General features: G+C 34.8%; 2 protein-coding genes across 2 annotated transcripts; one reads left to right on the forward strand and one right to left on the reverse strand.

The window, feature by feature from the left end:
* The first annotated feature begins 4,997 nt into the window (after positions 1-4,997).
* On the forward strand, positions 4,998-9,611 carry MTR4 (RNA helicase, ATP-dependent, SK12/DOB1 protein). Its single transcript, XM_079051201.1, has 12 exons — positions 4,998-5,470; positions 5,587-6,345; positions 6,426-6,530; positions 6,663-6,773; positions 7,045-7,295; positions 7,380-7,503; positions 7,580-7,862; positions 7,950-8,104; positions 8,273-8,422; positions 8,507-8,739; positions 8,813-9,077; positions 9,154-9,611. The coding sequence occupies exons 1-12, from the start codon at positions 5,177-5,179 to the stop codon at positions 9,430-9,432; spliced, it is 3,009 nt and encodes a 1,002-aa protein (XP_078907327.1). The 5' UTR covers positions 4,998-5,176; the 3' UTR covers positions 9,433-9,611.
* Positions 9,612-11,508: 1,897 nt separating this feature from the next.
* On the reverse strand, positions 11,509-16,661 carry MAD1 (mitotic checkpoint family protein). Its single transcript, XM_079052658.1, has 15 exons — positions 16,348-16,661; positions 15,795-15,894; positions 15,421-15,581; positions 14,687-14,884; positions 14,507-14,599; positions 14,278-14,394; positions 13,886-14,133; positions 13,627-13,798; positions 13,153-13,470; positions 12,923-13,085; positions 12,742-12,832; positions 12,376-12,445; positions 12,152-12,280; positions 12,003-12,041; positions 11,509-11,853 (listed from the first exon to the last, which is right to left on the reverse strand). Exons 1-15 carry the CDS (start codon positions 16,513-16,515, stop codon positions 11,764-11,766), a joined length of 2,157 nt encoding a protein of 718 aa, XP_078908784.1. The 5' UTR covers positions 16,516-16,661; the 3' UTR covers positions 11,509-11,763.
* Between the last annotated feature and the right edge of the window lie 7,362 nt (positions 16,662-24,023).

Consider the following 24,023-nt stretch of genomic DNA (forward strand, 5'->3'; position numbering starts at 1 on the left):
GGGACCTTTAAAACATCAAAATAAGCAACCTAAAACTTTTGGAGTAGCATATACTCTCAAGAATCAAGTCATGGGACCAAAAAGCACAACAACCCACTCACAAGCAAGACCTAACAAATTAACCATCAGGTTTGAGGCTTTTTACCTTCAGAAGATAGATTAAGGAAAACGAAGCTAGGATCCACAAGCTCTAAGCAATCTAACTCTTCTCCAATGAGTTATTCTTATTCCAAGTGCACAAAAATCCCACCAAAATCACTCAAAAGCTCAATAATCTTCCATATGAGGCCAGGGTTTTGAGGAAACAACTTAAGAAGGTGGATACTGAAGGTAAGGAGGTTTGGAGATGAGTTAAGGCCTTTAAATAGGGTCGAATATCCAAAATTAGGGTTTGAGTCTGGGCCGCGAACGCTCAACATTCATATGGAACGCCCAACGTTCCTGAAGGAACCTTCACGATCACCCAACCATGAACGCCCAACGTACATTCCATGTACGCCCAGCATTCCCGGCTTAGCCCAAAATCCTCATAACTTCAAACGGACATAGCTTCTTCGTTCCAACTCCATTTTCAACGATCCTTATATCCACTGAAAGGTGTTGAGAAGCTCTACAACCGTATCTACTTACTCTTGACTTAAAACACATCGAACTAAAATCCTTAAATTCAATAAAAGGTCCAAACCATTACTTTACAAGTATACCCATGTGTTCCAAAGCACAATCCGAACTCGTGGATCACAAAATCTACATTACCCACATCCAAATGGGTCTAAACCTCTTTTTCCTTAAGGTGTGAAACCTTATAACAATTGATCTTCGGGTCACGGCCCCGTATTAAGAAACGAATCAAAACAGGGTGTTACACACATTCTCTGAATTTTGCAAAACCATAATTGGGATGGAAATAATCCCCAAACCGCAAACCGATGACCAAGCAGCATGCTTTCCTGTCAAAGCAAACCCGATAGTCGCCAACCGGAAATAGAAGCTCTTCTAGGTCAACTGGATCAAAAGTAGTAACTTCCTTGCACATAAGATAGTAACATAGTAAAGGGTGACATTCGACACCCATCGACATGTTCATGTAATCACCAAAACATGATTGCCTAAACATCGCCCCACAAACTGGTCGATTTTGTAAGCGCACCATGATTGCGTGCCCAAGTTCAAGTCTACAGGTTGTAGTAACAACCGATTCGTATGTTTTATCGTGCTACAATCAAAAGAATTATTAATTAGGGATTTTGTATGTAGGTTCCGGAGCGGAAGTAGGGTTTTTCATTGTATTCCGGAATTATGATTTTTGTATGTATGTTCCGAAATCCGAAAATCAGGTACAATATTCCGGACTAGAAATTCCATACCCATTTCATTGTATTCCGAACATGATTTTGGGATTCAGGACATGATTTTTTGATTCCGGACACGTTCCGGACTAGCGGAAATTAGGGTTTTTGATAACGATGTGTCATGTAGTATAAATGTATAAGTCCATGTAATCCTATAATTGCCTTGACACGATTAAAATTCACAGAAAACCCTATGATACATATATAATTGCGTAAACTAAACATTTTTAACGTATAATCTAAAATAAATGCATTTAATTAGAAACAAATATGAAACTTACAAATAAAAACTGCATTTCTTCACTGCTATCAGAAGACATTTTCAATTGTAGAGGTGTCCGGAATGAGATGTAGGGTAATCCGAAACAAGGGATGTCGAAGTCTAGTCCGAAACGCGTTAAATGGTACTTATAGGCGAACCAAATTACCGGGTCATAATTATCTACCCGTTTAACCGAATTTGAAATTGGGTCTGGAACGCCCTATTCCGGACCAAGTGGTCATTTTGCTAAAAAAAAGGGTTATATATATATATATATATATATATATATATATATATATATATATATATATATATATATTAAAAACAACCAAAAACAAGTTAGATTACTCAATTTCCCTATGAGTAAATTACATTAACATGGTTTGGGGTAATTTGCACGCTTGGTCCCTGACTTATTTTTTTAACTCGGAAGGTCTCTACTGTTTGTTTTTATTATGCGTTTGGTCTCTACTGTTTGTTTTTATTACGCGCTTGGTCCCTGTCTTACCTAAAAAGACTATTATTTAAATAGAGAAAATGGTGGGTATGTAAGGTAAGGTGAGGGGGTGGGGTTGGGGTTGGGGTTGGGGGTGTGTTTATTTAAATAAATTAAAAAAACAAGGGCAAAAATAGTTTTTTTAGGTAAGACATGCACCAAACGCGTAACAAAAACAAACAGTAGGGACCTTCCGAGTTAAAAAGATAAGTTAGAGACTAAACACATAAATTACCCTAAACCATAGGGACCATTCGTGTAATTTACTCTTTCCCTATTAAACCATTTCCTCTTGTAACTTCAAAAAAATAATTATATGTCAATTTTACCAAAAACCCTAAAATCAAGTACCATAAATCAATTAATATATCCCACCATCTACAAACTTTCACCCTAAAAAATAATTAAACATATGTGTCTGATTCGACTTCTAAATCAGAAACCGTTCATAAAGTTGAAAAAAAAGGTAAATAACACAAAAGATACTAAGTTTACATCAAAATTCTAATTTGACACAATGTTTTTTTTTTGTCTCAAATCTGACACTGTGTTTTCTAATTTTTTACAATTCTGACAACTTGACCGGTCACCCCGGTTACCTGCTAACGTGGCATGATGACGTGTCAGTTTTGATGATGTTGCATGCTGACATGATATGCTGATATGTCAAAATTGAATTTTTTTTTCCACAAAAGACACTAAGTTTTCACTTTTTTCGATTTTGACACTAAGTTTAATTTTTTTTTCAATTTTGACACTCTAATTTTTTTTGTTCCAAATCGAACATCATTTTTTCCAATTTTGTTTAATGTTTTTTTCCATTTGAAACCGTATAAATACATTTTTTTCGTTTTAAAACCACATTTTTATATAAATACAAAGTTTTTCCTTTTTTACATCCAAAACATAATGTTATGCATAAATATGCATTAGTTATATCATGAGAACCAAACTAACCATAAGCTTCGAATAAGATGTAAAAAATTCAAGGGTTGCAAACCTCAGCTCTGGGGCTTGATCGACTACACGCCTCCAAACCTCCAAACTCATTTTAAAGTTGCGTATTTAATATAAAATACATTTTTTATATACCTAATACATATTTAATTTATACATAAAAATATTGTCTGAATGTAAAAAACCTTGTATTTATACAAAAATATGGTTTTTAAAAGAAAAAAAATGTATTTATACGGTTTAAAATGTATTAAAAAAATATTTATATGGGTTCAAATGGAAAATGGTCAACATTAAATAAAATTGGAAAAATTGATGTTCGATTTGGAACAAAAAAAAACAGAGTGTCAAAATCGAAAAAAGTGAAAACTTAGTGTCTTTTGTGGAAAAAAATTCAATTTTGACACGTTAGTATGTCATGTCAGCATTCCATGTCATCAAAAACTGACACGTCATCATGTCACGTCAGCAGGTAACCGGGTTGACCGGTCAAGTGGTCAAAATTGTAAAAAATTAGAAAACACAGTGTCAAATTTGAGAAAAAAAACACAATGTCAAATTAGAATTTTAGTGTAAACTTGATGTCTTTTGTGCTATTCAAAACATCAACTATCAAATATTTTTCCGAATATGATATAATAATTAAGTACGAGGACCATTTATGCCAATAAAACAAATAGTCTGCCTTTTGACGGTAACGTGGTCATAGAATTAGATAGTGACACATATTCATTCATCCACTAATTAAATAAGAATTTTTTTTTGTCATTCTTATTGTTTTCTTTCTAATTATTTGTTAAGGGACAACAAATTGTTATAAGAGCTTTAGGAGGAGAAAACCTTTTTATAGAACATGAGTTTTAATTTGGTGAGCTCTTGGTTGCTAATTTTTTTGGAGTGGATTGAAGAGGTTGAATGTATTATTAAGTGATATTTTGTAATAGGTTCATAAGGTTTCTCAAATCGGAATCAAAATAACAACAATATCTATACTCGTGTGTTTTTGGGAAAGATCGAATTCCAATTGGGTTGCAAAGCTCTAGCTTTGGTAGAACACAAGGTATTCGATAAAAGGTCTAAAAGAGTACCAATTGTTTTTTCTTGGGGTTCAAGAAGAAGGCTTGGTTTCCATTTTAAAAGAGATAATTTAAATAGTGAAGGGTTCATTTGGGTGGTGATCGATTTGATTTTCGTATATGGTTATTGATTAAAAAATGAATGTTTTAGTTCCTTTATAGGCAACGATTTTATTGGATTAATCAAAGGGGTGAATTGGAGGCGGTTGGTTGTTGGTCCAATCAAGATTTTCACAAGTTTTGATTGGTCAAGAAAGGACGTGTAACAAATCCATTAGGCCAATGTTTTGTATGGAGCTGTTTGGTGGAAGAAAATTGCAACGGTCTTGATTATTTGAGGGAATAAAATGTGGTTTCGTCAAGTGGTAACCAACATATTTACATGGAAAATGGTCTATGGCGGGTCGAAATTCAGGCAAGAGCATTGCTTAAAAAACAAAGAAACACTTGTTGAGGAGAGGTCTACAATAAAGGATAGGATAGTTTATATATAGAGGAGATAGAGATTAAGAGAAGATTATGGTGGCAATGTCAAGAGATATTAGATTTGTTCCTTGTCGGGAAGGTAATGGGGTATGGCACCATCAAGTAAGAAGGTCAACGTAGAATCATTTTGAAGAATATTTAGATATGGATGTTATGGGTTTCCAACCAAGAGAAGTAACAACCTAATTTTGATCAAGCCAAATATTGGACTTGTAAAACTAATACTATGTTGGACTGAAATTATAACAATTAAATCTGTTAAGACTAAAGTTGCAAACTGAGCGGAACACAGGGTCTAAATGTGTAATTTATTCATTCTTTATTATGTGTAATTTATTTGGAAACCATGGTTTCTCAGGTCCGCACGAGTAGCCATTTGCTACTAGCCTTTTAACATAAACCTTCGCCGCCTTTTTTCCGTTTAGACTGGTTTTGAAGCATAGGGTTTGTAGTTTGTCCGCAATTGGGACTCCAATAAACCCTTGAATTTGAGGGCTTAAAGTTTCCTTTGTACCATAACATCTTAGAGTTTGTTCATAATCCATCAATGGGATCGGTGAAGAGGAAGTCGTTAGAAGAAGGTCCTTCAGCTTCTACACCTCCGCCGCACAAACAACAGAAAGACAACAAGAACAATGATAACAGATTAATGGGAACAAACAATGAGGCGGAGGCCGGGGTGGCGTGTGTTCATGATTGTTCATACCCGGAGAACTACGTTGCTGTTCCTCGGCGGTCAAATACCGAGGAAGACTCAAAGCCCGCTAAGGAATTTCCTTTTACACTCGACCCTTTTCAGGCGGAGGCAATTAATTGTCTGAATGCAGGAGAATCCGTTATGGTAACAAATTTTATTTTATGAAGAGCAATTTGTCGTTTGGTTTTCAGAATTCTTTATTCATAGTCATACAATTCATATACATGGAAGTTGCTTTTACTAAATTATCAAATTTACAGGTATCAGCACATACATCAGCAGGGAAAACTGTTGTGGCATCATATGCTATTGCAATGTCACTGAAGAATAAGCAACGAGTAATATACACTTCTCCTATAAAGGCACTGAGTAACCAAAAGTACAGAGAGTTCAAAGAAGAGTTTTCTGATGTGGGGTTGATGACTGGAGATGTTACTATTGAACCCAATGCTTCTTGCTTGGTAATGACCACAGAAATCTGGCGTAGTATGCAGTACAAAGGATCAGAACTCACAAGGGAGGTGGCATGGATCATTTTTGATGAGGTACACTATATGCGTGATAGAGAAAGAGGGGTAGTTTGGGAAGAGAGCATTGTTATGGCTCCCAAAAATGCTCGTTTTGTGTTCCTTTCCGCTACAGTTCCAAATGCTAAGGAATTTGCTGATTGGGTTGCAAAGGTTCATCAGCAACCATGTCATATTGTTTATACGGATTATAGGCCAACACCTCTTCAACATTACCTTTTTCCTACTGGTGGTGATGGGTTGTATTTGGTGGTGGATGAAAAGGGAAAATTTCGTGAAGATAGTTTCCAAAAAGCTTTAAATGCTCTTGTTCCTGCCAATGATGGTGACAAGAAGAAAGATTATGGGAAGAAGCAGAAAGGGCTGGTTAATGGTAGAGGTGGTGAAGATAGTGATATATTTAAAATGGTGAAGATGATTATTCAACGCCAATATGATCCTGTTATAATCTTTAGTTTCAGCAAAAGGGAATGTGAATTTCTTGCAATGCAGGTAGGTATCTTTTTTGCACTTGTGGTTATTTTATTGACTAAATCACAAATTCACAATTACTAATCTTGAACATCTTGTAGATGGCGAAAATGGACTTGAATGAGGATGATGAGAAAGTGAACATTGAAACCATCTTTTGGAGTGCTATGGACATGCTTTCAGATGATGACAAAAAGCTACCCCAGGCAAGATTATCTTACCTATTTGTTTACTTCTATTTAAACAATGACATGTTTCCATCACCCTAAGTTGCAAAACTCTTTTTCATTCTTTTTGGGAGCAAATGCTCTGTTTTCTCATATTTTTTGGTTAGCCAGGTGTCAAATATGCTTCCCCTCTTGAAGCGTGGGATTGGTGTGCATCATTCTGGCTTACTCCCCATACTGAAGGAAGTCATTGAAATACTATTCCAAGAAGGTCTAATTAAGGTTGGAATGAGATAATACTTCATTAATCTTTGTGATCCCTTCATTTTGGTTTGAGTGGTTATAACTGGTTTTCATCTCAATGAATCGTGATTAACACTGTATTATGTTCTTTTCCCTCACAATTCTGCTTTTGTTCCATTATACTGAAGTTTAGCTTTGACTAAGTCACTAAGACTAGAGTAGTGTTTAGTATGATGCTTGAAAGAATGTGATTGTTGTAGCATATCCTTCAAGTTTCATCGGTTTCTAACATTGAAACATTTTGTATCAGTGTTTGTTTGCCACAGAGACATTCAGCATAGGTCTGAACATGCCTGCAAAAACAGTTGTCTTCTCAAATGTCCGGAAGTTTGATGGAGATAAATTCAGATGGCTATCAAGTGGTGAATACATACAGATGAGTGGTCGTGCAGGGCGTAGAGGAATAGATGATCGTGGTGTCTGCATTCTTATGCTTGATGAAAAACTCGAACCTTCAACTGCTAAAATGATGGTCAAAGGAAGTGCTGATTGTTTAAACAGGTTTGCATTTCCTACATTACCCCTTTCAAAAAATGTTCAGTTATATTTTACCCCTAACTAATTGATGTGGTTGCCATTTGCCAGTGCTTTTCATTTAAGCTACAATATGCTTTTGAATCAACTGAGATGTGAAGATGGTAATCCAGAAAATTTGCTTAGGAATTCATTCTATCAGTTCCAAGCTGACCGAGCCATCCCTGATCTTGAGGTTGGTTATTTTTTTTATTTTATATATAAATTTGCGTATTAGGTTTTACTTATTTGTTTGTTTATTTTGTTTGTAGAGACAAATGAAGCTTTTACAGGAGGAAAGGGACTCGATTCACATTGAAGAGGAGGATAGCTTGGAAAATTATTACTCTCTGCTACAGCAATATAGAAGCTTAAAGAATGATGTTCGTGATATTGTCTTTTCTCCTAGATATTGTTTGCCATTTTTGCAGCCTGGCAGGCTTGTTTGTGTTCGTTGTGGAAATAATGACGAAAATGCCCTTCCTTTGTCAACCGAGGATAACGTAACATGGGGTGTAATTGTTAACTTTCAAAGGTTGAAGGGTCTTTCAGAAGGTTCGATATTAATTTTCTACAAGGATTTTTCTATAAAATTAGTTGCTTGAATAGGAAATGACTTTTATATATATTTATGTGATTCAGATGATGCAAATAAAAGCCCAGAAGATGCCAACTATTCAGTTGATATTCTTACTAGATGTGCAGTTTCTAAGGATGAACTTTCAAAGAAAACAATCAAGATTGTTCCATTAAAATCGCCTGGGGAACCTGTTGTTGTTTCTGTTCTTGTTTCTCAGGTAAGATTCTAACTTGTTATAGATCTATGTGTGCAAAAGACATAAATACCCTCCTCATCCTCATTTTCGAAAATAGCCCTAGAGAGCTTTAAAAATGCACAATTTCTTGTTGTATGATGATGTTACCTGATGTATAAGCATCTGATCTTTTTTTTTTGTTATGAACAGATAGATAACTTGAGTAGTGTTCGTCTTATAATCGCAAAGGATCTTTTGCCATTAGAAAATCGGGAAAACACCTTGAAAAAGGTATCTGAAGTTCTCTCCAGATTTTCCAAACAAGGAATGCCACTCTTGGACCCTGAAGAAGACATGAAGGTTTGACTTTTGGAATTAATTTTGCATCCTTTAGTTCCCATTAATGGTCATGTTCTCATTTTTTTTTTGTATGATATTCAACAGGTCCAAAGTGGGTCGTATAGGAAGGCTGTTCGTAGGATTGAGGCATTAGAAAACCTGTTTGATAAACATGAAGTTTCAAAGTCTCCACTTATTGAGCAAAAACTCAAAGTGTTGCACAAAAAGAAAGAAATTACTGCTCAAATTAAAACAATCAAGAAGTCAATGCGTTCTTCATCTGCACTTGCCTTCAAAGATGAGCTCAAAGCAAGGAAAAGGGTTCTTCGGAGACTCGGGTAATATATTTATTATGTTATTTACTTTGACCTGTATAAATTAAAATGTGTTTTTACTTTGAATTGTTTTCAGATATGTGACTAGGGAGGATGTTGTGGAGTTGAAGGGGAAAGTTGCTTGTGAGATAAGCAGTGCTGATGAACTGGTGTTAACAGAGCTCATGTTCAATGGGGTTTTCAAAGACATAAAGATAGAGGAAATGGTGTCTCTTTTATCATGTTTTGTGTGGCAAGAGAAGCTTCAGGATGCTCAAAAGCCCAGGGAAGAACTGGACATGCTTTTCACACAATTGCAGGATACTGCAAGGAGAGTTGCAAAAGTGCAGCTAGAGTGCAAGGTTACATTCTTATGATTTTATTAAAAAAAGAAAATAGCAAAGTAGTTTGTTTAGCCTTATATGAATGATTTGGCAGGTTGAAATTGATGTGGAGAGTTTTGTAAATTCATTCCGGCCTGATATCATGGAGGCTGTTTATTCATGGGCAAGAGGGTCAAAATTCTACGAGATCATGGAAATCACACAGGTGTTTGAAGGGAGTTTGATCAGAGGGATCAGGAGACTGGAAGAAATACTTCAGCAGTTGATACTTGCAGCAAAATCCATTGGTGAAGTTGAACTTGAAGCCAAGTTTGAGGATGCAGTTTCACAGATCAAGAGGGATATTGTGTTTGCAGCTTCTCTATACTTGTAGTAAACAAACATATGGATTGGATTGGATTGGGCTAAAATTGTCACAGAATTTGATGGCATTCTTTTTCTTGTAAGGCAATATTTTTTTCAAGTAAATGAGCCCCCATACCATATACAATACCTAGACTGTAATGACACAGACATTCTCTAATGTATTATTACTATTACTATTCATTGGTCTACTGTTTCTTTGCGTTTTTTGTATTAATGTTACTGATTGGGGTTAGTTAAGGTACGGTTTGTTTGTTTGTTACCAATGGTCCCTGTGGTTTCCGAAAAGTGGCACTTGCATGATAATGTGGTTTCAAAATCAAGCATGTTTTGGTCCTTATTTGTAACTCCGTTAAAAATGATGGTCAACTACCTTTTTAAATGACCACTTTACCCCTCATTATTTCTTTTGTCAGTTTCATTTTATTATATACTTTCCTTTTTATTTTGTTATATTAGAACCAAACTAATCAAATTTTAACCTTCAATTTATTTTCGATTAGATGTTACTGCCTCTGAATTTTGTTATTTTGTTATATTAGAGGTAGAATTTTGTTTTTTCTACCTCTTGATGATGAATTACAATGCATCTACCTTACAGACCAGATAAATCCCAAGATAGGTAGAAACCTCCAGTCTAAATTGTAAATTGTAAAATGTGGCTACATTAACCCATGAGCTCCAATGATACACCAAAGGGGAACTTAAAAGAATAAATTTTACGTGCAGATGGATATAACAAGCTACCCTTGTTTTTACTTTAGATCTGGACCAATAAACAAAGCCAACAAAAAGTTTGGTCAAAACAAAAATTTCATACCAAACAAGTTAAAGTCAAGTCCATATTGTACATTATCTAACAATCAATCAACTATGCATATTATAGAAAGACGGAGGAGAATGTGAACTTAGAACACCACCACCAATTCTCGACACTTTAGGCAAAATCTGATCAAATCCTCATGAAGACGCCCATTTGTTTCTTTATCACATCTGAAGTTGTGTCACCAAGTGCGTACTCCTGTGGCGTTGGTGATGAGAGAGACAATGACGGTGGCGGCCATTGTAGCTGGAGACAAGGACAATGGGATGGAAGGATTTGTAATCTATTTTATTATTTGTCGTTGTCGGTAGGTTAAATGTAATATATAGAATGTGACGTAAAGTAGGTAAGATGTAACATAAAGTGTAAGGACAATGTGACGCTCATTTGTTTCTTTATCACATCTGAAGTTGTGCCACCAAGGACAATGGGAACAGATAGTGTAGTAGAGGGTGAACTACCAATATCGTCAGATGATTCAATTGATACAAACAGAGAATCTAGGTTTTTAAATATATGAATATGTGCATACGTGATTTGAAAGTATGAATATGTGCTATGATTTGGAAGTATGAATCATGAGTCATATAACATGATAAAGTAAGATTTTTCATATTGTTTATTTATTTGAAAGTATAAATATGTATATTTTTTATTTGAAAGTATGAATCTCATAGTGGTATAACGTGATAAAGTAAAATTCTTCATATCGTTTAAATTATTTGAAAGTATGAATATATGTGTCTTGTTATTTGAAAGTATGAATCTAGGTTCACACAAATGGTCCATGGAGTTATGGAGAATGTTGTATATCGATTATTAAAATAAAATTTTTGGTTTAATTATTTTGTAAGTAATTTACAAAAATAGCCCCTAGAGTTATGAAAAATGTAATGTAAAATATATATCAACTATTAAAGTAATGATACTTCTTTTGTAAGTAATTTAAACAAAAAGAGAAAAAGAGAATAAAAAAACAACAAAAAAAGAGAAAACGAGAAAAAAAACAAAATAATTAAATAAAAAAATATTTATATCAAAATAAGGGATACATATACCAACATACTTGTAATATGCATTTTTACCGTTTTTGTACTTAAAAACAATAGTGATCAATCGAATCGTGTGCACTTAACATGGTTAGTTATCGGATTTTTTTATTTCTTATCTGAATCTAATTATTTGATCTAACATGAATGTTTTAGAATATTTCATAATGAGACGAGGGAAAAGATGTAGAAGATCTCTAAACTCTTTTAAGCCTTGGAAGAACACAAGCTATATTAAACATAATTTCTCCAACTCCTTTAAGCCTTTAAGCCTTGGAAGAACACACACACACACATACATACTATATATATGTAACAAACAGCAGACGTTTATAACACCATTGCTCCAAATTGGCAAAACATGGTTCAATTTGTGGTACAAAATGATAGATTGATGGGTAGAGTGAGTGTATGCAAAGCAACAAGAGGAGTTGCTTTCTATCTCTCATTCTCATTCTCATTCTCATTCTCATGAAAGTGTGCGCTTATTGAAAGACTCAATCGTCAAATTGGCAGTGAAAGCTGGAATCGAGTTCATCTTCCCAATGAAAATCTCCACCTGCAATAACCATCGCAAAACTGTTTACTAATCTTCATAACTTGCAATTTTTGTCTCATTAACATAAAAAAAAAAAAAAAGTAGGATGTTTGTTTTAGCTCAGAAAGCAATAACCATTCCTTATTAGAATAGAGGTGGTTAGTACGAACCTGCTTGGATATGTCACGCTGCTGTGTGTAGTTATTTCCCTGAAAACAAAATCTGCTTTGTAAGCCTCATGAATGCATTTTTTTTTATATATTCTTTGAATGAAACTTATTAATACAGCTATTAATAATGAATAAATATATTGTCGTACAAGAATTTTTGTGTTCCCTGATTCGTATTCGAATTGAAGTTTTTCATCCTCACTTTGAGCATATATTGAGTGAAGGGTAAATCTTGTAACAGGGATCCCATCCAATCGCTGGTGATCATCCATCACAATCTGTAGATATCAAGAAAAACGATAACAATTTACTGAAATATCAATATATTGATGAAAACAAATGTGAAAATATGAATTTCCTCATGTAATGTTACCTTGTAACCAAATAATTCACAGCATGCCCTTCGAAAAACTGAGATTCTATCTGCAAAGACCGTCTTATACCTGTGTGTGTGTGTGTATCATCAAAACACTTAACACTTCCAAACATAAATAACATAAAGAGATAACAAAATACATTCATTGTTTTTTCCAAAAAACCTACACAATCATAACAGTGTCATCCAAATACAAGAAAATTTTCACTGCTATGATTGGTAGATTTTTCATTAGTATAATGTCTCAAAGTCCCAACACTCTAAGATGGTATACTTTTCAAACTACAACGCCTTGATAAGAATAAAAATTATAAAATAGAAAGAAATGAAAGTAGGTTGCTATTTCTTAAACATATCACTTACCTTTCCTCGCGTTTCTCAAGGGTAGCAATTTGCTCTTTTAACTGCACTGTTTTCCCAGAAATATACGAGTCTACCAATGTCCCAGCATCAGCTGAACAAGATAACACAACATCCATCAATAACTGTGTGTCATCACACAAAATAAACACACATAGTTTCTGGCAAGAAAAAAAGAATATACCTGACTGCTTTTTCAACTCCTCAACAGCTTGTAACTTCTCTTTTGTCTTCTGTAATTCATTTTGCAAAGCCTCTATTGTCTGTTTTGCCTCGCTGTCAACTGCCAGGCTGTTCACCATTCGCAGTACTTTTGTACTTGCAGATGAAAAATCACCATGCCCCACCTGTCAATAAATAAAATCTATAAAAAAAGTTTTAAGATAACACAAAAAACATTGATGAAATTTTAACCTTTGATTCCAGTATAGCTATCTCTGAGCGCAGTCGATCATCCTCCCTCTCCAATGACTTTATTCTTCTTAATTCATTATTCAGCCTCTCATTCAGCAGCTTTATTTCATTATGCTGACGGGCATTTACGTCTTTTTGCTCAAGTATAGAGCTCTCCAGTTTCTTTATGTAATCTTCTTTAATGGCAAGAGAAGATTCAAGATCCTCAAGTGTTCCATCAGTCATTGCACTTGCAGCCCCTGCTTCAGCATTCTTTTGCTGCTTCAGTTGATCAACAACACTTTTCAAACGATCCCTCTCCTCACTAACTGAAGAAAGCTGCAATAATATTTCAATTCCTAAGAATATCAATATTTTATTGTTTAGAAAAATACTTCTTTTCTTATTAGAAAAGAGAATCAAAATGAATATGATCTTTAAGCAATAAAATGTTTGGAGTTTCAAAATCAAAAAAGGTACAAGATACAAACTTACCAGCAACTCATTTCTTTTGAGCTCCAATTTCAAAAGTTCAACCTTCTCTTTGGTCAATGCAGACTCTGTTTCAGCAGTCTGTCTACCATTCTCAGCAGCATCAAAAGCAACCTCTACTTGTTTCAAACGTGCACTCACCTCTCCCATCTTCATCATGCTCTCAATAACATCCCTGTCATGCAAAACCAAAAGGTCAATTTAGTAAATAAGTCACCCCAAAGATATTTATTAACTTGTGAAAAAAGTTATTGGTGCCAACTTTTGCAATGCTGCAAACTTGAGAGGTATGTCAGCAGCACATGTCACACCAGGAATCTCCTTCATCATTGATTCCCAACATGACAATTCATCCTGCAATTTCTTTGCATTTAATTGTGCTTCTGATAATTCTGAAATCCCTAACTCTGCCCTCTCTCTCCTGCTCTTTTCTTCCAACAATTTCTCCCTCAACAACTCAATGTCCTCATGAGAGGATTTCCATTTCCTAGCTTCACGGACTTCTGATTCCTGATCACAAATATACAAAACAATGATTATTGTTTTTGTTTTAACTTTAAATCCAGTGGATTCCATTACTGTAATTGATGTTGCCCTTGTGACCCTTTTATCAAAATCACATTTCATGAAATGAGGAAGGATAAAAAAACGTACATAATTTCTGAGCTCTTCTCTCAAATGCTTCACCAAGATACTGTCATCTGAGGAAGGAGCTTCTTGATATGTTAAAGTGGAAAGTTTTTTCTCTACTTCATTCTTCTCATGCAAGCACTGGGGATGAGAGCATAACACCAAATATAGACAACAAGCAAGTTTCAAATTTCAATGATATTTATATATGAGTTATAACGGCTACATTACAAATTCAGAAGAAAGGTATAACCTCATTAAGTTGACTTTGAAGGTTTTCAAGTTGTTCCTTCAGGAGAGTTGCTTCTTTCTCAAAGTTAATAGCTCTGCATTCCATTTTCTCAAGCTAAGTACAAAATAGCAGTAATTAGTTCCATATCATGCAAGAACAAATATTTTTTGTGGTCATAATTAACGAATTAAGACTACTCACGTCTGCACTAATTCTAGAAATTGAAAGTTTTGATTCCTGTTTAAGCTGTGTAAGATCCTTCTGAAGACGAACTTTTTCCCTCTCTGTGCTTTCAGAGACATGGCTCAATTTCCCCTCTAAAAGACTTGCTTTTTCTTCAGCTGAGGATAACAAAGATTCTGCTTTTTTGCGAAGATCCATCTCTTTCCTAAATTTGACCTAAAAGAAGAGAATCAGAGAAATATCAAGATTGCAGACTATACAAAAACATCAACTAATAATTAGGGAGTCCAAGGGGATGTTTCTTTTTTACTTAATGGGCTTAATGGATAAGCACTTAATCTGGATGGCTATACATAGTTATTTCTTTTTTGACTTAAATCTGGATAGAGTGACTTAACGGGTTAAGCCAAAAAAAACCTAGCTTAATGTATTAAAACACTAACCCTTTACCTATTTGCCCTTCTTTTTTACTCCAAAACTCCTTTCCAGATAAAACTGACGAGTATGGTTAAGTTTGATTTTTGGAATGTAACAGTAAAATGATAATTTAGTCTCATTCATACGGTTTATTCAGTCTAGAAAAGAAAAAAGACCTCATGTAGACAACACTTTATCCATACAAACATCATTACCCATCAGCCATTTTACCCATACAAAACTTCATGAGACAAAAAGGTACAGCCCCTTATACAAGGAACTTAAACTTGAATGAAAAATAAGCATATTGATATAGTTATGGTTTAATATTAAACCTCAAGTTCACTATGGATATGGATTTGCTTTCTTAGTCGTTCTTGAGATTCATTTATCTCTTTCAAAAGCTGGTCTTGCAGAGCCTCTTCACGCCCTCTTGCAGCAGCTAGTTCTTGTTCTGCATATAGAATCTGATCGCGAAATTTCATCCTTTCAGCTTCTGCAGCAAGTGAAAGTCACTCTTAAACTAAGGCTGTAAATGTAAATTCTCAAAGACATGATAATGAAAAGTGGTGGGCTAAAAAGTGATATAGTTAAAAAAAACAACAGCAACCACTACGAAACAATAAAGAATGTTGTATGTGCCAAAAGCATTGAACGAAGGAAATGTAGGTAGGCATTCAACAACATTAGAATTGAGTTTATTACTCACCAGATTTCAATAAGTCATCATTCATTGCCTCAAGTTTGGAATGGTAGTTTTGTGATTGCTTCTCTGCACTACTCAAAGCATCTAAGAAATCTGCTTTGACCTGTAATGGCAACAGGTGTTACACCCAAAAGATGAAAAGCAGAAAATTAGCAATTAGCAGTTACAAGTAAAACCTGTGCAAAAGTAAAAAAGATTTGTGACAATCTATTGCTCCATCCGTTAAAGTAATTTCACCTTTAGGTGTGAAACAAACATTTGATAAAAAATACAAAATCTATAAGAAGTATCAAAGTATTTATACTACGCCACGTATGGAGGTACTTACAACAAAAAGGGGCCAAATCCCTGGGAACAGGACTACGCTAAAGTTTAGTAAAAATCAAAACAAAAAACGCACAAATCCTTTGAATTTGAAAAGTACTACGTCCGACCCAAACTATCTCTCTATCTCTCGATTTGGGTAACGAGAGTAACACATAAAATCGAATCAATGCATCGCAAATTGATAGATGAGCTTTACGGATCAGTAGTAAAGTAATAGAAAAAGTACTACCATTTGCCGACACTGGTAAGTGCACATCATCTGATCGGAATGTTGGTGTGAGGGTTCCGGCACCGGCAAGTCCTCGAATATCACCAAATGGCCATCAGAGTTAGGGCTCTCCGAATTGCCGGTCGTTTCAGGCTTTCGTTTCTTAGGTAAAGGCGTTCTTACGATCATCTTTGTCTCCGGTTATGAACTCCAAATTCGAAAGATTGGAAGGGGAATCAATTGGACTATGGATGTCTGATTAGGAGAAGAGGTTAATTTGAAATGAAAGGCGCCATGTTCTTGCTGCCTTTGTGTTTGTGTTCTGTTGTATTCGGATCACCGATTCAGGGTATAATTTGCCGGGCTTGAACTGCGGGTAAGCCCAAATGACATAAAATGATCAGATGAAATTAAATTAAATTAAATTAAATTACATTTTTTAACAGCAAACTAACATATTTCTAGAATATTGTCGAGGTTGGTCTTACGAGAAATTCATTGCAAAGATGGTCTTTGATTTTGAAATTCATTGGACGTAGTCTTTATGGCTAAAAAGGTGTTTGTTTTATCTCTTAACCATTCAATTAAAATATTTTCTCTTAACCATTAAACATTGAAAACGTTTGGGTGGTTAAAATAGCATATTTTAATTGGAAGAGACTTAAAATTCAATTAAGACAAGAAGTGCCATCGACCCCTCTGCGCCATTATCTTCCCCTGTCCCCCGAAGTACTCATTTTTTTTTTTTTCTGAAATCATAATGTATGTTAAAAGAAGTATGCTTGTTGACCTTGTGTTGCTTATGAATATGAGATCAGGCTAGAATGCATGTTTAGTCATCCACTGTTATTTGACTATTTTGGGTGATAGGCTAGAATGCATGTTTAGTCATCCACTGTTATTTGACTATTTTGGGTGATATTCGTTTGGGCAGTGTAAGACATGGTTTTCATAAACATGTACTTTTATGTAAGAATGGACATGAGTTAGTGGAAGAAAGTGATAGTTCACCTTGAGACAATTCCATGTATATAAAAATCGTCAAAATGGAGTTCATATAACAAAGTTACGGTCGTTTGAAGTTGAGATGAAAGTACATTGTTATTTTGAGAAAGTCAATGAAAGTCAAAGTTAAACGGTCAACTCTTAGGTCACCACGGTGTGGTAGTGAGTGAGTCACCGAGGCACATGTCGAATGTTAAAGAAGACATGGCAGAAGGACGAAATACGTGGCAAAGTCGGCAACCGCCTCATCACCACGGCGTGGCCAATTGACCACCACGACGTGGCGGCACACAACTATACATATATGCGTTTTTGTATCGTTTGGAGGATTTTGGCACACACGGTCGGGGGAGTGGCTTAAGATGTATTATCGGAAGCTTATACGGGAAAGATGTACCGGTGTACGGGAGATACGGGGTCAAGTTACGGGATTCTTTGAGGTATCTTTTACCCCGTTGTTGTGTAATTATATTATGTGATACTTGTCGAGATTTGTTGGACAAGAGTTTGTGTTACGAGAATTAGTAATATGGTGTTGTTACGAACCTGTTGGTGAGATTTGTAAATAAAACTTACGGTAATATATTTAGTTGGGACGGTGAGGGTTATAAACTCTAATTTACTAGAGTTACCCAATGTGGTAGATTTAGCTAATGGCTTACAGGTTAAGCCTGTTGCGGTTGTGTTATCGAGTATAGTGAGTTTGGTGACAAATAGTCACTAACGGTAGCTAGTAGTGAATTATGACAGGTTCTGAGGAATTTGATAAATGTTTGTTAAGTGTTGGCATGTGACGAGCTGGAAGGTAGAGTAGGTCGGGAACTGAAGTTAGAATGAGTCTGCCAACTTAACCAGATGAGTAAATCCACTCTAACACCAGATGTTTATGGATGTGTATTGTTACGTAAATGTGAGAATTTAATATATTGTAATATTGTTATATTATGTATTGTTGAAGTAACAGAACATTTTGGCTTGATGAAATAAGTTCAAGTGATAATTGACACATGAAATGGGAAATGAACGTGAGATACTTACTTTGGACGGAGGATTCCCAAACGAGTGGTTATGGTAATAGTGATATATTGGTTAGTCTTGACAGTGTTGTTGGGTGATAATTTTCATGGTTAAATTATACTAGTAAATTTCATGAGTTATTGGGAAATAATAATTAATTACTATAAATTTTAATTAGCATATCAGATGTGATGTATATTTTGGATGAAAAGTGTGGCATCCCCTAATTTTCATAACCGATTAAAACTTTTTCTTTACGTTTTAAGTTATTCTGTTATGGAAAATCTCAGTTTAATTAAAACAATTTGAGATAACATAAGTTATTTCATTTTATTAAAATACCATTGATGTCACCATTAATATTCAAACATAGGTTACAATGTAAAAATACTGAAAAGGTCCTGAAATACTATTACATGCACATCTCTTATTTCACTCGACATCCTAATTAGTTTCCAATAGCCTTAGTTCTGCTACCTGTGATGCATATAAATTGAGTGGGTCAGGTTTGGGAAACTTGGTGAGATGTATAGGGTTTTCAAGTCCATAATATTTTAATGATAATAAATAATAACATTCTAGCATACAAACATTATATGTGTATATAACCTGAGGTAAGATCACCTACCCTGCCAAATCGATTCTCACAAATCCTAATTCGATGATCATCTGGAAGAATAACCTTCCATGATGAATCGTCTGAGCAACTGTTTGACTGCACAACTAGGGGATTCCTTGGCCAGTGTAATTCATGTTAAGGAAACCAATGTACAAAGTATTTAATAAATATGGTATCCTATTTTATCTACGTCTGTAGGTTATAAGTTCACACTAGCAACGTAATTCACTAGACCGTCGAGAATAGTCAAGTGTTGTCATCTACTATGGTCGACGACCCTTACATACTTGCCAGTTGTCTGATCTGGACCCACAATTTATGGTCATCCAAAAAGAGGAGGACTACTACACTCCGCTCTGATCTCACACTCTACCCCAGAATGAGACCAATCTGATATTCAGTGTAACACCCCAAATTTTTTCAAAATTTTCAAACTTTAAAATGCTATAATTTTAACAAAATCATTATGAGTACTAACCCACATTTAACAAAAACTGGTCCCACAAAAACACTTATGCTTAAAACATTTGGTGTTACCATTAAGCATCATACAAACCATAGAAAGCAAATAAGAATTACATCAATACAATAAATAAGGAACTTAACAAGTTCCACTCCAATCTATATCCCATAAATTCTATTTCCATTTATCATATTTTCTCCTTAATTGCAACCTGGGATACATGACATTAAAAAGAGATACTAGACAAAAATGTCTCATGAGCTATGCAGGTTTGTGACCCAAAACATTTATCACATTTTCATTAAGAACATTTCATCTTTACAAAACATATTTTAAAAATACATTTTCCACAATTCGTTCCATATCAAAACATTTCATTAGTCATAGGATAATTTAAAAGATATTCTTTTTCACATTTCATTCATTCTTTCATTAAGAGCTAATTTCGGTGTTAAACCATTGTCATTTTTATACTTAGGTCTATGTGCAATAAATGAATCACTCCCAAATCTAGAACAAGGTGGAAATAACAAATCAATCCATCAAGGCATCATTTCTATTAGGACATCTACTTCGCAACGGGGAAGGTACCGCCCCAGTAGATTCCTCTAGTGCCTTTTATGAGGTATCATGGCCCAGACAGTTTTCATTTCATTACTTTCCAATTCTTTTCATTACTTTCCATGATTTACATATTTCATATTTCAGTATCAAAATACTCATTTCAAATACGTTATCAAAACATTTGTTCTTCCAAAATGTTCTTTACTTTCAAAACATTCTTACTTTCAAGGCATTCTTTCAAAACATTATTTTCAAAAACATCTATCACTTTTATTTCAAAACATTTCATACATCAAAGCATTGCATTTCATTATCAAAAATTCATTTTTCCATGTACCCCAAATAGGGAAAAAATCCAACACGTACTCACTTCAATCACACGCAGGTTAGCTAGTGCTCTTCTAGTTCCTTTCCCTAGAGCAATCCTCTTCAAACACTACATACACCATATATGGACACACGTCATTAAAATGACCAAAATACCCCTCAAGGGTTCCATTACTAAATTTTAATGCTTCAAACCTTTCCTTATGAAATCTATGAATGTAGGCGAAAATCGTGCGTAAATCCGAGTCCGTATGCAAAAGTTATGAAGAAAATACTAAAATTCAGATTTTTGGTCGAGCTGGGAAATCTGATGCCTGTGCGCGAGCCGCGTGCCTGGCCATGCGGGTCGCATGCCGTAGCAGCCTAAACACCCCCAAGAACTCATTTTTTGAGTCTTAAACTTGTTTGGATGGTTTTGATCTTTTAGGTAACCAATTGTAACACTTTTAAAGGTTTCCAAGCACTACTAGAGGGCATTTTATCATGTCAAAACATTCAACTTAATTCATCAAGTCCTCTATCAAAGTGCTATGTTCAGAATGTTTACAAACACTCAAATGAAAGGGTTAAGAGCTCAGGTTGTTCAAAAACACTCTTGAACCAATATGATTTATTCCCAAATCATTTAATACATCATTGGGTGTTGTTAAGTACATAGAACCACAATTTATTTCATTGCAAGTACTTCATCCAACTATGAAATCCTCAATTCCATTCCATGTTCCCAAATTACCCTTGGGTCAAAACAATCATTAGAGCTAGAACTTCACTAGCAATCCTTCATGTTAATGTTCCAATAACATATATAGAGTGTCAATTCATGTTCATGAATGTCATTCACTTCTAATATGACAACTATCATGTAGTTATCACTAGATTTCCCAAAATACCCTTATGGCTAGATATTCCATAAATTCATGTGGAGATCATTCAATCCTTTATGTATTTGCATTCAAATCATTCCAAGAGTATCCATTCATGATTATGAACTTCCTTTACTCATCAATTGCTTAATTACGAAGGATTCCATTGATTTCATCATATTGTCTCCAAATCAATTTCAACCCTAACTTATACATGATTCTACCATCATTGATGTGTTTGAGTATTCCAATTGGATTCATTGTCATCAAACAACATCTAGGTCATATAATCTATTCCAGTTTAACATATAAACAAGAAATCCCCAATTTGGATTTCTAGGGTTCATGGAGCTTTTTACCCAAATCATCAAATCCATCGACGGGATGATTAGATTGAGATTAGAACCATGGAAAACACTCAAGGGATGTTAGAAACCAAAACCCTAATAATTCAATCACACAAAACTCGACATTGGGGTTAACCCACTTCATAAATTCGAATTTCTAGGTTAAATGAAAGAGAAATTATACCTTGTAAGCCTTGATTCCTTCTCTTTTTTTCTTGTTTGCTTGATTCCTCACTTGGATCAAACTCTAGAATTTCTTTAGATCAAAATCACAATTAGAGGACCTCTAGGATGAAGAAAACGATCTGGAAGAGAATTGAGGAGAGTGTTTATCTTATTTCCCATATTTTCACATTCAGTCCCTCTAATTCATGCATTTTGTTGATTTTTACCATTACTCCATTTGCTTTTACATTTGTGTAAAAGATTGACAAAACAAGTCCTCATCCATGTATTATATAACTTTTGTAGTCCTTTCCATTAACCGAGTCAACTCTGTGGTCAACACACTTTGCCAATTTAGCACTTTTGGCCCTTTAACTTTTTTTTAAATGTTACTATTTTCACTTCTATCTTTCTAAACTTCATATCAAATAATCATATGATTATTCCTTGAAGATTTGACTATATAAATCATATTTCATTTATTTACTTTATTAACTTAAGAACCCTGTCTTAAATTTTAAGATGTTACATTCAACTTATTTGGAACTAAGCACCCTTTATAACTTTATAACTAACCCAAACTATAACTAAAGGCAAATCGGATTCTAACACAGTCCTTAATAAGCAGCACTAGTATAGTATACACATAGCACATAGTATAACTAATACAATTAGCATTTAATAAATACCTTTATTAAATTATGCTCTTGAAAGTATGTAACACCCTGTATCGAATCGTTTCATAATTCGGGGCCGTGATCGAAGATCGGTTATCATAAGGCTTAGGTCCTTTGGGAAAGAGAGATTTAGACCCATTTGGGTGTGGGTAATAGGTTAGATGATCCGGGAGTTCGAATTGTGACTTGGAGCCAATGGTATAACCGTAAAGTGGTAATTCAGGCCTTTTATGAATTTTGGATTTAAGTTAGGAAAGTTTTAAGGAAAATGAGAGTTGATAGAATTATAGAGCTTCTTATTACATTTCCGTGAATTTAAAGAACGTCGAATTTGGATTTAGAGCGAAGGATTTATGACCGATTGAAGTTAGGGGTGTTTTAGAACTTAGGCTAGTACGCGGGGCGTACTCTTTGAGTACGCAACACGTAGGGATGAGTTTGATTGTGGGTGACCTTCGCGCGTACTCAGGAGTACGCATGGTGTACTCCAAACAGCTAGAAACCCTAATATTTAAGGTTTTACCCCTATTTAAGCTCATTATGTCCCTTGAGCCTTGCCTCTTACCAGCCTCCATACATCCTAAACCCTAATCTCAACCCTTTAGCCACCTTCTTAGTGTTCCTGAGCTCTTGAGAAGAATATTAGTGTTTTCTTGTGCATTTTGAAGAGATTAAAGGTTATTGAAGATTCATCACTTGAAGTGAAGCTTGGAGATCTAGAATTGTCACCTCTTTTGCAATCTATTGAAGGTAAAAATATATTGTCTTGACATCTCTTTGAGTAGATCTAGTTTAGGGTGATTTATGGCATATTTTGGGTCTTTGTGGTTGTCCTTATGAGAAAGAGTTACTCCAAGAACTTGGTCACTAGATCTGGACGTTTTAGGGGTCCCAAATGCATAAAAATGTCATCTTTATGGTTGTTATCCATCCATGCATGTGTATTTAGTTCCTTGTTGAAGTTATGAAGCTAGGGCTTGAATTTGGGACCCATTGAGCCATGTGAAAGCTCAAAGTTAATAACTTTATGGATTAAGGCATGTTTTGGAACTAGGTATGAGCTTTGGACGTGTTGGCTTAAAGGATTAAGACCTTTTTTAAGTGGATTATAATCAGGGAGCGTACGCGGGGAGTACCTCTTGGTATGCAGCGTAGGGTTTGTCAAAACCTTTGTAAATCTTCAATTAATTGATGAGAGCTAAGAGTCCAACGTAGAACTCCTCATTGGTAGTCACACCCAAGGAAATCATATCAGCAACATTTGACAACAACCCAAGCAACAGACACCATGAACGGGGCTTCATAAATTCGAATATACTGGAACTTTAGGTTCTACGTTGTGGCACTGAAGCCACCACGACGTAGCATTGAGATTTTGAGGGTTTCAGGAAAGACAAGGTAGGACCAAATTTTCTCTAGGGTTTTGAGATTTCTCATCTATCAATTTCGTCCATATACCTCTCTGTTTATAGGGAAGGATAGAAAAACCCTATAAGATAATTATATAGTCAACTAATAATTATCTATATAAATGGTAATTATCTAACAGCTTAATTATCCTCTTTTATCCTCTAGAACATTCCATAACTTCTAGATTTCATTTAATTAATTAAATACTATTAATTAATTAACAAATCAAGTCCCTATAAT

The sequence above is a fragment of the Lactuca virosa genome, chromosome 5 (genome assembly GCF_052849685.1).
Source record: "Lactuca virosa cultivar CGN04683 chromosome 5, Lactuca_virosa_CGN04683_v6, whole genome shotgun sequence".
NCBI lineage: Eukaryota > Viridiplantae > Streptophyta > Magnoliopsida > Asterales > Asteraceae > Lactuca > Lactuca virosa.